Source organism: Piliocolobus tephrosceles, chromosome 15, assembly GCF_002776525.5.
Source record: "Piliocolobus tephrosceles isolate RC106 chromosome 15, ASM277652v3, whole genome shotgun sequence".
Taxonomy (NCBI): Eukaryota; Metazoa; Chordata; class Mammalia; order Primates; family Cercopithecidae; genus Piliocolobus; species Piliocolobus tephrosceles.
In genome coordinates, this window is record NC_045448.1 from 96,292,296 (window position 1) to 96,309,757 (window position 17,462).

Genomic DNA, 17,462 nt, shown 5'->3' on the forward strand with positions numbered 1-17,462 from the left:
GGCGCCACTGCACTCCAGCCTGGGCAACAGAGCAAAACTCAAGATAGACAGACAGACAGAAAAAGGAAGGAAGGAAGGCAGGCAGGCAGGCAGCAAGAAAAGAAAGGAAAGAAAGGAAAGAAAGAAAGGAAAGAAAGGAAAGGAAAGGAAAGGAAAGGAAAGGAAAGAAGGAAGGAGAAAGAAAGGAAAGAAAGAAAGAACGAAAGAAAGAGAAAGAAAGAAAGAAAGAAAAAAAACAAGCAAGCTAGCTGTTGTAACTACTGTCTACATCTCTAAACTCAGCATATACAATCATGCGCTGGATAACATTTCTGTCAACAATGAACCATATATACTATCATGGTATATGGTATATTTACTGTACTTTTTCTAAGTTTGGATACTTTTAGATACACAAATACTCACCATTGTGTTACAACTGCCTGCGGTATTCTGTATAGTAACATGCTGTGCAAGTTTGTAGCCTAGAGGAATAGCCTATCATATAGAGTAGATGTGTTGTAGGCTATTACACTTAGGTTAAATACATTCTCTGATTTTTGCACAACAATGAACTTGCCTAATGACACCTTTCTCAGACATTTCCCTGTGGTTAAGGGACGTGCATATCTGTACCTGAATATAGGATATCCAACACAGTTCCTACAGCCAAGCTTCTCCTTAACAAGAAAATACATAAGGCAGGGAAAGACTAAGCTTACAGGTTTCAGCACTCCCTAACTAATCCTTTTTGATGGGTATCCTGGAGCAATTAATGATAGTAAGATTTGAGATTTCCTTCTTTTGAAATGTGAGAGAAGTGCTATTGTGAATATAAATATGTTTTCAGGCAAAGAGAAAAGGATCTAGAAATTGAGACCTTCAAACCAGAATAGGAGGACTTAGATTTCCTTGCCACCATTCATCCTGCAAATCTCCTGCACTCTGGGCTATGCTTCTCCAGTATCACAACTACTGTTAATTCCAGGTGGAGAACTTCTGCTATAACGAGCTGCCTCTTTTCTACAGAGTGTAGAAATGATCAAACACAGTATAGCCCAACTTTTGGGTCTGAAAGAAAGGCCAGAAGTTTATCCAAAGTAAAACTCCAGGATATAAAATTTTTTAAAAATCAAGAATCACAAATTGGGAAGAATTACATTTCTATAAATATAGCCTTTCTAGGTAACTACACATTACATCCTAAAATTGATTTAAGCAAGGAATACAATAAGCCTATTAGAAATACTAAAGGTCCAAATTAGTGGTATTTATAAACAAAATGCCTTAAGAACCCTGGGGTCCCACCACCTGTGGAAACGGGTCGCTCTGTGTGGGGGAAGATGAACTCCAAGAATGGCTCTGTTTTTAACTGTTTTAAGTTTTGGAGTTCTGTAAATATTCCCTTTAGGGGAAAAAACAGAATTATTCTGAGCTGCTTTCAAGTAAGCTCAGGATGAGAAATCAGCTGCAAGTCTCATTTCCAGTCAAGTGCAAAATGCAGATCTTCATTTGGTGCTTTATACCGGTTTGTCATAAACTGCCCTGAAGTGAGTGGATCCACAGATAAACAGATGTGCTGGTTGGAAGTGTCTTCCATTCTCAGTTTCCGCCTTCCTGAATAATCAAGAGTAAATGAGTGAAGAAACCTCTCTGTAAAACATCTTGCTACAAAATTACTCATCATAAATGGGTCTTTCCTGGCCAGGGGCAGTGGCTCACGCCTGTAATCCCAGCATTCTGGGAGGACGAGACGAGCGGATCACCTGAGGTCGGGAGTTTCAGACCAGCCTGACCAACATGGAGAAACCCCGTTTCTACTAAAAATACAAAATTAGCCGGGCATGGTGGCACATGCCTGTAATCCCAGCTACTTGGGAGGCTGAGGCAGGAGAATTGCTTGAACCTGCGAGATGGAGGTTGCGGTGAGCTAACATTGCTCATTTGCACTCCAGCCTGGGCGACAAGAGTGAAACTCTGTCTCAAAAAAAATAGAAATAAAAATAAAAATATAGATCTTTCCTGTTAATGCATTTTGTGATAGGAAAAAAGGACATTTGTGAAATCCAAACTAAGAGAAATGTGAAGCACCAACAAATGTGAAGCTGAAAGGGTATTTTCCTGGGGAAACGGCGTTCAATCACTTGAGTACAGGAGTTCAAGACCAGCCTGGGCAACATGGCAAGACCCTGTTTCTGCAAAAAAATTTTTAAAATTATCCGGCTGTGCTAGTGTGCGCCTGTAGTCCCAGCTCCTAGGGAGGCTGAGGTGGGAGGACTGCTTGAGCCCGGAAGTCAAGGCTGCCGTGAGTCATGATGGTGCTACTGCACTCCAGCCTGGGTAACAGGGTGAGACCCTGTCTTAAGAAAAAGAAAAAAAGACCGGGCGCGGTGGCTGAAGCCTGTAATCCCAGCACTTTGGGAGGCCAAGACGGGCGGATCACAAGGTCAGAAGATCGAGACCATCCTGGCTAACACGGTGAAACCCCGTCTCTACTAAAAATACAAAAAACTAGCCGGGCGAGGTGGCTGGTGCCTGTAGTCCCAGCTACTCGGGAGGCTGAGGCAGAAGAATGGCGTAAACCCGGGAGGCGGAGCTTGCAGTGAGCCGAGATCCGGTCACTGCACTCCAGCCTGGGCGACAGAGTGAGACTCCGTCTCAAAAAAAAAAAAAAAAAAAAAAGAAAAGAAAAGAGAAGCTATAGTTGAGACAGAAATACTGGTGCTCATTTCTTCAGATATATGTTCTGGTAAGTGGTTAGGAAACAAGGATCTCATTCTATACTTGCCTCTGTGGCCAAAGGGAAGAATGTCCTATTTAATTCAAAGTACCGGAAAGTTCTACCATAAAAGTAAATCCCATTTTCAAGCGGAAGCGAGTGCACAGAACCCACCTCTAAGTCTTCACAGCTAGTCTTCCAGAGAAAAGAACACATAGAGGCTGTGGAAATCAGGGAAGGAAGTTGTTCTGATAATGAGACAAAAGCAATAACCAAGATACAGAGTGGCGAAGATGCATTTGTTATTATACAAAGACTGAAGCACATCAGTCATGTCCCACATGGAAGGCAAACCGGTAAGTTTCCAAGCTTCCTTTTCTGGAAAACAACTTATCGCTGGATATAACTGAAAGTAAGGGCCGGGCGCGGTGGCTCAAGCCTGTAATCCCAGCACTTTGGGAGGCCGAGACGGGCGGATCACGAGGTCAGGAGATTGAGACCATCCTGGCTAACACGGTGAAACCCCGTCTCTACTAAAAATACAAAAAACTAGCCGGGCGAGGTGGCGGGCGCCTGTAGTCCCAGCTACTCCGGAGACTGAGGCAGGAGAATGGCATAAACCCGGGGGGGCGGAGCTTGCAGTGAGCTGAGATCCGCCTGCCTGGGCGACAGAGTGAGACTCCGTCTCAAAAAAAAAAAAAAAAAGAAAGAAAGTAAAAATTATTTGTTAGCAGCCTTGGATGGTTTTTTTCTCTAATATCATTTAACCAAAAAGAAATTTCTTATTCTCCACATGCGGGTTTACACATTCCTGGGCTGGTTTTAATGATAAACAATGTAGCCAAAATAGTAATCTTCCTCAGGACCCAACAGCTTCAACTTGGCAACAGCCCATGAATAGCCTAGTTCTGGGTATTCAACGCATCTTTTGGAATAACAACGCAGAGACCCAGGGAGGGTATTTATAGTCCAGTGTGAGGGGTGGGCAGGACGAGATGAGTCACACTTTATTTTTCGCTGCTCAAGGCTGTTCTGAGCCTTTCCCTCTGACTCAGCACCAGTGGCCTCACAGCTGACAGGGCCTAAATGCGGCAGCAGGAGCTCAGGAAGCGGTCATGCTGCTTAATGAAGGTAGCTTAACCATCATGTTCATTCCTAAGTCACAGGCAAAATGGGAGAAAGAAGGTGACGGAGTCCTGGAGCTCCAGGGTGCTCTCAGGGGAAACAGCAGGCCAGGGATATAAGGAAAATGTCTGGGAAAACAGAGCCTGTCTTTTTCTCTGAGTTCTTCTCTATTGCTCCCCGGGACCGAGCTCTCCTAAGGCCTTTGTCATAATCGCCCATTTTAATAAAAATATCTTATATTTAAAAAGAATATGTAAGGGAAAGAATACTGTACTGGATACTAGGAGACCAGATAGGTTCTCATCTCTTTCATGTCACAAACCTGTTGTGTTATCGGATATTTCAACCTCTCTGGACTACAGGACAAAAAAAAAAGGGGGAGGGATAAAGAAGGGATTCATATAGTGAGAAGACCGATGCTCTCTCCAAGCCAGCTTTCCAGAATTCCCTTCAATGTGCCTTGGGAGTCTCATCTCCTTCCTTGCCAAGTCCTGGCAGGCCTCCACAGTGCTGAGGTAGAGTAGGTCCTCAGGTCCCTTTACCTGAATTGAGTCATGGCTCACCACCACTAGCACCAGCAAATGCCCTGTCTTCTGGCTGCCTTAGTACCTAGGGATTTCCTTTTCCTTCTCACCAGCCAATCACGGTCTACCTATAGCCTCAGTAGGGGTCTCTATGCCTGATGCCTCCATTCACACCTCTGGAACTCCTCTCCCGCCTCTTCTGCTGTGGTACATTGGCCTCTCCTGCTCCTGTCCATCCTCACAACTGTCATTTGCCCATCCCTAAATCCATCATCCTTGCCCAAAAGACTCCCACGGCCCAGGGAAGGAGTCAGGAAGAACAGGAAAAACTGCAAGAAAATACACAGAGCATGTTTGGAGGCCTAAAGAAATAAAGTAAAAAAAAGAATTAGAAGAAAAGAGAAAATGAAGACCTCTTTCCACTGCTAAGGTTTTTGTTGTCGGGAATGTGTGTTTTGGGGACACAATAGGAGCTTAAAAAAATGTGTACTAGTGAATAAAATAGCATTCCCTAACCCAAACCCTTAAAGCTGTTTCCCAGAGTGACATTATTACATACTTGCTAGCCCTGAATTTCATGTACCCGTGATGGGGTAAACAGCTTTTCTGTGGGCTGGCCTGGGAACCCCCATCTCATGATGTTTGTTTCTATGGGAAAATGCTGCCTGAGAGGCACACAACGGACTTACCAATGCTCTTTGTAAACTACCTTTCCTTGCTCAAGCATGGTTTATATAACAGGGAAATATAAAAATCCGCTAGGCAAAGGAAGAAATCAAAGAGCAGCCACGTCCAGCTATAAAATAATTCTACATACATATATTATCATATATAGATGTGCAGATATGTACAAATATGTAAGAAATAAGGTGGTAAAAGTAAATTACCTATTTGATCTAACACACACATACACCTCATTCTCACCTTTTACAGCCTGGGGTCAGCATCCCTAGATTATCCCCCAAAATACATGTTTACTGTGAGAAAGGGGTTTCAGTAGGCCGGACATGGTGGTTCATGCCTGTAATCCTAGCACTTTGGGAGGCCGAGGATCACCTGAGACCAGGAGTTCGAGACCAGCCTGGGCAACATAGGGAGACTCCATTTCTAGAAAAAATAAAATTAGTCGGGCGTGGTGGCACATGCCTGTAGTCCCAGCTACTCAGGAGGCTGAGGCTGGAGGATCACTTGAGCTTAGCAGTTCAAGGCTGCAATGAGCTATAATCATACCACTACACTCTAGCCTGGGCTATACAATAGGACTTTGTCTCAAACAAAACAAAACAATACAAAACAACGAGAAAGGGATTTCAGTAATGTTGAGAATACCACATACACTACAAAGGAAGTGCAGACCATATGCTAACACCTGACGACCAAGGAAAACAAGTATTTGGAAAAGAACACAGACACCCAGAAGAGCTAAATGTAGACAGTATAGTTCCCCAAAATACTTATTTTTTCCTTAGAAAATAAATGCATGGACGCTCCTGGCTCGAGGCTGGGAAGTTGTGGAGGGGGTGACGTACACCACAAACTCTCCTTTAGAGCGGGTCCAGTGGTCCCCTGAGAAGGGGGAAAGACACAGAGACAGGAATGGGTGAGGTGTGTTGGGGGCCTGAGTGTGGGTGAAGACTCGGAAACAATTTTGTATGTGGAGCTGAGCTGCTTAGGTCTGAAAGGCTCTGTCATAAGGGACTCTGGGTTCTGAAATAGGACAACGAACTGAGCAATACGAATGCAGGGTCTGTGAGGGTGTCCCATCCACGCCACTGCCCATATGGGCCATACAGATTCCACCTCTGACCTCATAGCTATCAAATACCTGGCACGCATCTGACACTTCAATTCAGTCTTTCATCATGAAACTGAACATGAAGGAGGAGGCCTCAGAAAAGAAGGGCAGGAAGCGGGAGGGCGGGGAATGGCACCTCCCTGCTTTTGTCTAGCACAACTCACCTCATAGAAGAGTCCTTCTGGGAACTGCTGGAAGCACTGAGCGCACACGAAACACTGTTCATGGTACAGCTCCCCGTTACTGTTCACGATCTTCTCAGCGGGTGCAAAGCCGCCCTTGCAGCGCTCACAAGTGGCGCTGGCCAGGGCATTGGCCATGTTGCTGTAACACACAAAGAACAGCAGGTTGCAGACCGTCAGCCTCTTCTTAGAATGAAGACCAGACCACACCAAGAACCGAGCAGCAAATTCTATCTGATCACAAAAACCCTATTTTATCTAAAAAGCTCAATTTCTCACTTGTTCCTTACATGCTCTGAACTCGGATTGTTCAGCCTCTTTACCCTAGCATCTGAGGCTCTGTAAGGGTGTCCCACTTTGATTCTGTTTCTAACATTTTTGGCATTTTTCTTGCTAAATATACTATGAGTGCGTGCCTACTATGTGTTAGGCACCTGAGACAGAGATGAAAGTTATAAGCTGCTCTCAAGGAACTTGGGTTTACAGCTTAATAAGAAGCTTAATTAAAATATCCAAAAGTCAGCATCTCAAGGCCAATTTCTTTCCCTTCTAAGAACAGAATCTAAAATGCTTGTCAACTAAATGCCGTATCATATAACCTAGACACAGGTTATCCCTTTGATTAAATTCTGTGGAAAGCAACTGCTTAAGTAACCTTAAAACCAGCCAAGATGCCCCAATCCTGTTACCTAATCGGTAAGACGAACCTGATTACCAGTATTATAAAGTGTATCTTAAAATCACAAAATTTTACATAATAAAGATCATTTTACAGATGGCAAAAGAGGTTGACAGAGACGGAAGGATCAGACCAACATCACAAGGCTAATTAGTTAAAGGAAGGCACAGGACTAGAAATCCAGGTTCCCTGCTCATAAAATCACACTGTCAATCAAAACAGATTACACCACGAATTTCAAACACTTGAAAGGACATGACAGGGATACCACCACGTTTCATAGGTTAGGAAAGTGATACCAGGCTGTCAAGTAACTACTGTTGTGGCTGGTGATGTGGGAAATCCCCCCATCAGTAACCCCACTACACCTTAAAACACAGAAGGCATTCAATAAATAATCTCAGGCTCTAACCACTACGCAGTTTGCAAGAAGAAAAGCAACATGGCAGCTGGGTGAGGTGGCTCACGCCTGTAATCCCAGGACTTTGGGAGGCTGAGGCCGATGGATTACTTGAGGTCAAGAGTTCGAGACCAGCGTGACCAACATGGTAAAACCTTGTCTCTAATAAAAATACAAAATTAGCCGGGTGTGGTGGTGCATGCCATAGTCCCAGCTGCTTGGGAGGCTGAGGCAAGAGAATCACTTGAACCTGGGAGGCAGAGGTTGCAGTGAGCCAAGATTTCACCACTGCACTCCAGCCTGGGCAACAAGAACAAAACTCAATTTAAAAAAAAAAAAGGAAAAGCAACACGGCTTCGACAGGCATACAATTAGATGAGGATTTCACATGAAGACCTATTTGTAGGGAGAAGGTCCCCCATGCAGGGCAGGAACTGGTCAAGTGGTCCTTCAATTTTTGGCCAGTTTATTTTCACGGAACTACTCACAGCATGAGCCCTACACCTGTGTGTCTAGTCCCCTGGTACAGCTTCTGACCTTCCCGATATTTAATCAATGTACTTCGTGAAGTTATTACCAACTTTCTCCTGAATTTTCACAACCAACTAGTGAGACAGACAGGTGGACAGTCTCCATCCTATAGACAGAGTAACTAACTGCCTTGCCCCTATTGGTTTCCAAGTTTTGCTGTTTCCTTAGCAAAAGTGGTCCCACTTACTTGCTTCACTCCCCTCCACACCTCTGGAAGACAACTTTCCCTTTGCCTTCCTCCCACAAATGTTTCACAAAACAGTCAGCCTGTTTTGTAGCCTTACCATAAATAACTGCGTGTAGACACACCATGTTCATCACTTCAGACTAGTCAAAGATCAACTTTATTTAACAGGTTTGAATGCAGAATTAAATGTCACCAAAAAAAAAAAAAAAAAAAAAAAAAGGGGGGGAAGGAAGGGAGAAAGGGAAGCAGCTTCACTGCTCAGTAAACCTGGCCTAAGCCTCATGTTAAAATGAATTTCCATTTTGTCCTTTCAAAGTTACTGTGGGCTGGGGAAAAAATCTGTAAAATTCTCATCATCGCTCAGCTTTGCCACAAGCCAGATGACTGTGGCAGTTTCACAAAACTCTGGAGAGGTCTGTGCTTCTCCCTTCTTCCTGACCAAAGTCCACAGGTGTTCCTGGATGGAGGAACATGGTAAGCTCCACACCCGCCTGGTCATTCTCAGTACTGTTCTCATTATTGTTCCAAGGAAAAAGTATTTAAAACCATTTGGAAACCAGAAGATGCTGCTCAAATATATGGCACTGTGGTTAATTCTAAACCCTCTCAAAAGATTCACCAAACCTCAACAATCTTAATGGGACTCTAAAAGAGCCCAAAAAGAATATTCTAGAATGTCCTGGCTCATTATCACCTAAATCAGTGGTTTTCAAAATGTCAGGGTCACCATCACTCTTTCAGGAGGTGGAAAGGTCCTCTGTTTTCCAACTACATCTCTGTGGGAGGCCACATTTTCTTCATATATTTCATCTAAAACAATATACCGTAATAGGTTGAATGCAGAAACAAATATGAGAAACTTTTATTAAGACAGATATTAACAAGATTCGCAAAAATGTAACATAATGCCATCCTTTCCTCTAAGCCTCTTCCATTTTGGAAAACAGTTATTTTTCATGAAAACATTAATATTAACATTTGCTATTAACATGTAATAAGCTTATTGTTTGTTTTAAATGAAATAATAAGTATTTTAAATTGTTCCCAGTTTAAATTTCTCATACAGTAAATACTGATAAATGAAAGTTCTTTGGGGACGTTAATAGTTTTTTAAGAGTGTTAAGAGGCCCTTAGATTAAAATGTTTGATTATCACTGACCAGTTTAAACTCATTATAATACAGATTGTTTCTACTTAAGTTCAAATACTCAAGTAGAATTAGGAAATAGGTAGATACATCATAAAAACAAGCACATAGTTACTTCCCACACACAGGAAAAATGCGCTAGTTTTAGAAGTAGCATAATATGCATTTTGCAAGAAGTATTCCTTTTTATAACAAGCAGAGGGAAAAAGGAAACAGAACAATCCCCTTGCCTGCCCCCTGAACCAGTCAGGCTTCCCTTTCCTCTTCTGCCTTTGACCCTCTGGCACAATGCCTGTTTTTTATTTGTTATTTTTTTTAAATGTTGATTTTACATTTAATACTACAGATGACAGAAATTACTTTAAAAAAGTCATTAGTGACAGTTATAGCTATCGGATTAGTTATAATTAATTAGCTAATTTTTAAGAAACAGATTTTCACTAAAAAGTGTTGATGACAAGAAACACGTAAGTGGGGGAGTATCTATCTATCCATCTATAGATATTTATATGTAAAAATCAGGCCAGGCATGACTGATGAAGCTGATCTACTTCCACAAATCAACCTCACACAGCACACTTGATATCTTGCTTTCCATTATTCAAGTATGCAAAACAAATTGTTCAGTCTTAAAATGCAGCAATGTATAAATCCAAAAATCATCTTGAGAGTTCAAGCAGTGAAAATATTGGTGACTGTATTATTTCAATTCCCCAGTTACTGTCCAACAGAGCTCTCTGTGAGTTGTGAAGATAAGTGACATCTGTACCACAGAGAATGGATTATGGAAGTAGAGAATCGGGTCAGTTAAATTCTCATTAACTCTTACTTGACAAACTGGGGATATGCAGTAATTCTAAGCTCACAACTTTGAATGAGGTCAATAATCTTGAGCTGGTCTGATGGTTACTCTGCATTTTCTTAAAAAATGTGTTTACTAAAACCCATTTAATAATATAAATTAGCCTAGCTTTTTCAAGTTAACATTATGTTCTATACGTGTATTGATTTGCTACTTATACAATATATGTATTTATTCATTCAATTAAGAAACCCAGTTAGCTTACTTCACATTGTTGATTGTTACACAAGACAAAAATATTTATCTTTACCAACAGTCTGTAATTTGTTTTTTCCACTGTTCCAACCCATCTGCCCCTTATCTTTGGGCTGTTTTCTAATGTAATTCCTGACAGCGACAACGATAAGCCTCCCCTGCGGACGACATGATGAAAATGCAGCTACCAAGTAATCAGGAACCTACTGAAGACGGGGCTGCCCTGCTCTTAGGGAGGGCAGCACCTCCCTCCCATCTGCATGTCGCTGCATGTCTTACCGACAAGCAGCCTCCTGTCTCCCTAAACGTGCTGCGCTGCGAGCCCCTCGGAGCCCTACCACCCTGGAAAACTCCCACTCAATAAAATTGTATGGGCCAGCTCAGGATGGCTCCTGAACAGCCAGCCAAGAACGCCGGACCTGGAAGAGGGCACTCCAGGAGAGGAGACACTCACAATTTTGCATAAAAGTCACAGAACTCCTTGTAGACTTTCACATCACTGTGCCTGCGCTGCAGTTTGGAAACAGCCCTCTCGTCCTCGGTCCCATTGGCCTCGTGGACACTGTTAAGGGCCGCTGGTGGGATTTCTTCGTTCTCTGGGATAACGCAGGGGCGCGCTCGGCCTGAGAAGGCCATCATGGGTGCTTGAGAGCTCTGAGCACAGGGACGAGAGCCGCAGGACACAGAGCCAGGAGAAACAATATCCAGGCCTCCCTGCTTCCCAGCCAGGGTCACTCCCACCGTTCCCACGCACGTCAGCCCGACCCGCCAGGGTCACTGCTGCTGCTTCATGTTAAGAGCTCAGCAGCACAGGACACAGTTACATGGCAGTCAGGATTTACTGAGGCTTTCTGGAAGTTCTAAAAAAACATTCCACAAAGTAGTGACACAGTCTGTCAGAGCAGTAGTCCCAGTGGACTATGCTATAAACACTGCACTAGGAGACAGGGGCTACCTTGTAAGCCTCTAAGGGAAGGAAATATCCACAGGTGCCTTGCATATTTGCCACAAGACTTCATCACCAACACCGTGCTTTTCACTCTGAAGGGCACAGAGGCTTTTGGAGACCTTGTAAAACACCACCTGACAAGCTCTTCCTGAGACTGAGGCTGCTGGCACACTCTGAGGAGCATTTGAACCCTGCCCGGCCCTGGGCTTCCACAACCCTGGCCATGACTGCCAGCTATGCCCGATGGGTCCCTTCCCCAGGAGGCTGTGAGCCCCTAAAACTAAGAGCTATGTTTGACTTCTATCACCTTTGCTGCTGGTACATAGTCGCAGTCCAATCTCAGCTTCAATGAATGGGCACAAGTGGAAACAGACAGGGTGTTTAGTTATAACTCTTCTACTGGACTCCAGCTAACCTCAAAGCTTAGGTGAGCCGACGTTTCTCAATCTCTACCATGACTAAGGAAGCTGTTACATACTCTAGCATTCTTGCTGTAATCAGTCCACACTCCTGTCTCCTGTGATTGAGTTAGCAATGCAAAAAGGAAACTAAATCACTAAGCCAAGGGAAAAGTCAAGCTGGAAACTACGTCAGGCAAACCTGCCTCCCATTTTATTGCTAAATAAGATAGCTACAAAGATAACAACCCACATCCCTCCCTCACCATTTGCCCACAAGAAAATTCCTTACGGACAAAGGACAGACACAACTCAAAGTCATCCCTCTGAAGCTCACCTGAGACAAATGCATATCTGATTGCTTCCTCTACCCTATTGTTCATGTAAAAATGTAGGTTCACTGAGTCAGACACAATTGTGTATTCATCAGAAGGCTGATCAAGGACTCAAAAGAATGCAACTTTTTGTCTCTTACCTACTTCTGACTTGGAAACCCCCCACTTCGAATTGCTCCGCCTTACTGGACCGAACATATATGTATGTACATCTTACATATATTGATCAATGTCTCATGTCTCCCTAAAATGTATAAAAGTAAGCTGTACCCCGACCACCCTGGGGCACACGTTGTCAGGACCTCCTGAGACTGTGTCATGGGTGCGTCATTAACTTTGGCAAAACACACATTTTAAATTGACTAAGACTTGTCTCAGATACTTTTTGGTTTACAGCAATGATGACAATCACGATGTAGCACTAGAGACAACTAAAGGGCTCAGAATCCTTCTTACGTCCCCGTCCTCTGAGGGCAGTGTGCCAGCCACCAAAACCAAGAGACTGTGAAATCAAATCTATAGAACAGGCACAAGGCACACTGATGGGCAGTCACGGAACCAGCAGCAGATAAACAAAATGCAGCAGAGACACCAAGTAATGACCATAAATAATGATATCCAAGAGTCAGTGAGTGCTTCCTATCATGTCCCTTAATCCTTCCCCACAGCTTCTGAGGTAAGTGTTAGTTACAAATGAAGAAACTGAGGCACAAAGAGACTGAAGAACTACTAAGGAGGTAGTGGAGTCAAGACTTAAACCTAGGCACTCTTGAGTCCAGAGCCTATGCTGTTAATCCCTATGTCAGAAAATGGTAAACATAATTACTGGGAAGCACAATGGTTAGCCAGAAAAGATTAGGCAGCGGGTACCAGACAGGACTGGAAGCAGAAAGTGGGACCAAATCTTTCTACTTTGAACCCTCAAAATCTCAGAGGATGGGTCCAGAACGCAAAGGCTGCAGGCTACAGATCCTGCCCAGGCCCAAGGGAATCACCATATTTAAATAAGAAAGAAATAACCTCATGGTTTAAAATTTTTCCTTTCAATTTATCTACATTTCCTAATTTTTTAGGTTTCTCTTTTATAATGACCATGTGAAACAGTGAGGAGGCAGGGAGGGAGGGAGGGAGAGAGACAGACAGATGGATGAGCACAGGGGCAGGCTGACTCAGACCATAAGTTTAATGCATCCGGTGGAGGTGGCATGGTAGGAGGCAGGAAGCCACGTGAGCCTTCTGCTCAGAATTCTCCCTCACAGTCTCCCCAGTTCTCACGTTACGTGACTACAGTACAGGAGTAAAACCAGGAATCTGACATTGCTGCAATGCGTGTGTGCGGGTCTCATTTCATCACACGGGCGGCTTCCTGTAACAACAGCCTCTATCAACTTACAGGACTATTCCATCACCACAGAGTTCTCTTTCATGTTATCTCTGACCATCACATACCTCCGCACACTCCAACACTCCTAACCTCTGGCACCCACTCCTTTGTTTTTCATTTCTATGATTCTGCTATTTAAAGAATGTTACCTAAATGGAATCGTTCACATGACATCTTAAGGCTTTTCATTTAGCACAATGCCCTGAGACCAAGTTGCTCCACATGTCCACAGTTTGCTCTTGTTTACTGCCAAGTAGTATTCCATGACATGGATGCATAATTTGCTTCACTGTTCACCCACTGAAGGACATTTAAGTATTTTCCTTCCAATTTGTGGCACTGTGAATAAAACTATAGACATTTCTGTATTGAATATATTTTTATTTCTCTGGGATAAATGCCCAACGGTAAAATTGCTGAGTTGTACAGTAAGTGAATGCTTAGTTTTTAAAGAAACTGCCTGTGATATTATGACTTTTAATAATAAATCTATTATTGGTCTCTGCCCCCACTTCCTGGCACAGGGCTCCGAAAACTCTGACTGTCTGAAGTGGTACGTGTCTTCTGCAGGCTAATGTGACAGGTGTGGGGCTGGCTGATGGAGAACCAATCATGCAATAAGAAGGCTGAAACTTCTGGCTCCAACCCCAACCCCTTGGAAACGAGAGGAGCTGGGGATTTCGATAATCACCAGTGGTCAATGATCAAATCAATCATGCCTATGAAATGAAGCCTCCAAAAAAACTCAATAGGATAGAGTTTAGGGGAACTTCTGGGTTGCTGAACATATGGAGGTGCTGGGAGGGTGGCGCTCCCAGAGGAGACAAGCTCTGCTGCTTCCCCACACCTTGCCCCATGTATCTCTTCCATCTGGCTGTTCTTAAGTTATGCTAGGTAAGGATTGCTAGGGGGAAGCAGATAGAGATCTTCCTTTTATCTGGTTTCCTCTACCTACATCTGTGACTATTTTCATGAGGGTGGTTGGCACACAGTAACCCTAAACAGAACTCTTCAATAGAGGTCACCTTAATATGACCTGGTTTTATGATCAAAGGTACCATATACTATGAAGATATTTTTAAACTGCTTAATCAATCAATGTAACATTTTATGTGAATGAAAAACAGGTTTGTGGCTCTGTTCCTTTGTTTACAATTTTGCTAGATCTCATTCTCTCCTCTTGGCCTTTTTTTCACTTAGGAATATCCTAATGGGAGTCGGGAGGGAGAAGAGAGGCTGAAGTTCTGAAGGAAGAAAAGATGCAGCAAGAAAGCTTGATTGTCTTCTATCACACTGTATAGATCACATTCCCATTAGCTTCTCCCTAGGAACTTACCACCCAACCAGTTGATTCTCAGCATAAATAACACAAGGCAAAGAAATTCTCTGCACATTACCCAAGCTACTTACACTGAAACAACGAAGGAGCTAATGTGCGGGGTTAAAGCCAAGCAGAAGTTCAGACATGTCCTCCACTGCAATGGTGGGAGTCAACAAGCCCCGGGGTTCCAGGAGCTGGTGACAGCACTGATGGGCTGCCCTTCCTTTAGCAGCCCATTTTGGCATTCTGGTAGAGTCTATTTCTTCTTGAAAAACTGTTGCTCGCATTATTCCACTGTTGGCTTTACATCATTCCTGGACATATGGAACTTTTACTATGTGCCCATGATGCAATAGGCTCAACATGGTACCTAAGAAGTATCCAGCCCACCATCAGTAGAAGATAATACCATCTGCTGAATGAATGAATGAATAAATAAATAAAAGTCATAGCCTCTGCTTCTATGAGTACACAGTGTATAGTTTGGTGCCCAGTGCTGAGTGAACAAGGTTGTTTTTATGTCCCCACTACCCTGGATAAGGATCTGTAACAGTGTGGCCATGGAAAGTTTAGGTGGTGGTCGGGTGCGGTGGCTCACGCCTGTAATCCCTGCACTGTGGGAGGCCGAGGCGGGTGGATCACCTGAGGTCAGCAGTTTGAGACTTGGCCAGGAGCCTGGCCAACATGATGAAACCCCATCTCTACTAAAAATACAAAAAATTAGCTGGGCGTGGTGGTGGGCACCTGTAATCCCAGCTACTCAGGAGGCTGAGGCAGGAGAATCGCTTGAACCCAGGAGGCAAAGGCTACAGTGAGCCAAGATCGTGCCACTGCACTCAGACCTGGGCAACGAGAGCAAAACTCCGTTTCAAAAGGAAAAAAAAAAAAAAGAGAAAATTTTAGGCAGTACACAATTCTCCCAAAAAGACTACCTGTAGTCACTTCTCTTACTTAGCTACAAGAGAGTAAAGCTAAAAGAAATATGTTATTTTTCCAAGAGGACAAGGGTGTGGTTTAATTCTGAATAAACACCATAGCTCAACTTTTATATTCAGGCATTCTGATACTGTTAAATCATTCTCAGGAATGAATAATGTCACTCTAAGAACTGCAAACAAATTTGATTCGAACTACTATTGCCACGGCAGTGGCATCAGAATAGCCATTGAAGTAGGGTGGGAGGATGTTGTTTGAAAATACCAAAAAAGTCAGATGCGTCTGAATAGCAGGTCTGCTAGGTGGCTTTTGGTGAAGAATTAGGATTGTGTGAGGTCCTCAATACCCTAAGGGTGTTTTTCTTTTTTAAATGTTGAAAGTATTTATTTATTTTATTATACTTTAAGCTCTGAGGTAGGTACATGTGCAGAATGTACAGGTTTGTTACATTGGTATACATGTGCCGTGGTGGTTTGCTGCACCCATCAACCTGCCATCTACATTAGGTATTTCTCCTAATGCTATCCCTCCCCTAGCCCCCACCCACTGACAGGCCCCAGTGTGTGATGTTCCCCTGTCTGTGTCCATGTGTTCTCATTGATCAACTCCCACTTATGAGTGAGAACATGCGGTGTTTGGTTTTCTGATCTTGTGATAGTTTGCTGAGAATGATGGTTTCCAGCTTCATCCATGTCCCTACAAAGGGCATGAACTCCTCCCTTTTTATGGCTGCATAATATTCTATAGTGTATATGTGCTACATTTTCTTTATCCAGTCTATCACTGATGGGCATTTGGGTTGGTTCCAAGTCTTTGCTATTGTGAACAGTGTTGCAATAAACATACACGTGCATGTGTCTTTATAGAAAGATTTATAATACTTTGGGTATATAACCAGTAATGGGATTGATTGCTGGGTCTAGATTTCTAGATTTCTAATGGGATTTCTAGTTCTCGATCCTTGAGGAATCGCCATACTGTCTTCCACAATGGTTGAACTAATATACACTCCCACTAACAGTGCAAGAGTGTTCCTATTTCTCCACATCCACTCCAGCATCTGTTGTTTCCTGATGTTTTAATGATCGCCACTTTAATTGGTGTGAGATGGTATCTCTATGTGGTTTTGATTTCCATTTCTCTAACGACCAGTGATGATGAGCTGTTTTTCGTGTTTGTTGGCTGCATAAGTATCTTTTGAGAAGTGTCTGTTCATATCCTTTGCCCACTTTTTGTTGGTTTTCTTTTTTTTTTGTAAATCTGTTTCAGTTCTTTCTAGATTCTGGATATTAGCCCTTTGTCAGATGAATATATTGCAAAAATTTTCTCCCCTTCTGTAGGTTGCCTGTTCACTCTGATGATTGTTTCTTCTGCCGGGCAGAAGCTCTTTAGTTTAGTCAGATCCCATTTGTCAATTCTGGCTTTTGTTGCCACTGCTTTTGGTGTTTTAGTCATGAAGTCTTTGCCCATGCCTATCTCCTGAATGGTACTGCCTAGGTTTTCTTCTAGGGTTTTTATGGTTTTAGGTCTTACATTTTAAGTCTTTAAACCATCTTAACTTTTGTATCAGGTGTAAGGAAGGGATCCAGTTTCAGCTTTCTGCATATGGCTAGCCAGTTTTCCCAACACCACTTATTAAATAGGGAAACCTTTCCCTGTGGCTTGTTTTTGTCAGGTTTGTCAAAGATCCGATGGTTGTAGATGTGTGGCATTATTTCTGAGGCTTCTGTTCTGTTCCACTGGTCTATGTATCTGTTTTGGTATCAGTACCATGCTGTTTTTTTTTTTTTTTTTTTTTTTTTTTTTTTTTTTTT

The 17,462-nt window shown here is 43.1% G+C and overlaps 1 protein-coding gene across 10 annotated transcripts in view; it reads right to left on the reverse strand.

Moving 5' to 3' along the window:
• The window catches only part of LIMS1 (LIM zinc finger domain containing 1), a 150,578-nt gene that overhangs the window by 19,702 nt on the left and 113,414 nt on the right, over positions 1-17,462 (reverse strand). For 9 of the 10 annotated variants that reach the window (XM_023190372.2, XM_023190377.3, XM_023190374.3 and 6 more), the window contains one exon: positions 6,307-6,466. In XM_023190372.2, coding sequence (XP_023046140.1) covers positions 6,307-6,466 — 160 coding nt within the window. Of the gene's footprint in view, positions 1-6,306; positions 6,467-10,779; positions 10,992-17,462 lie in introns of those variants that run through there. The other variant, XM_023190370.1, reaches the window with a different exon arrangement.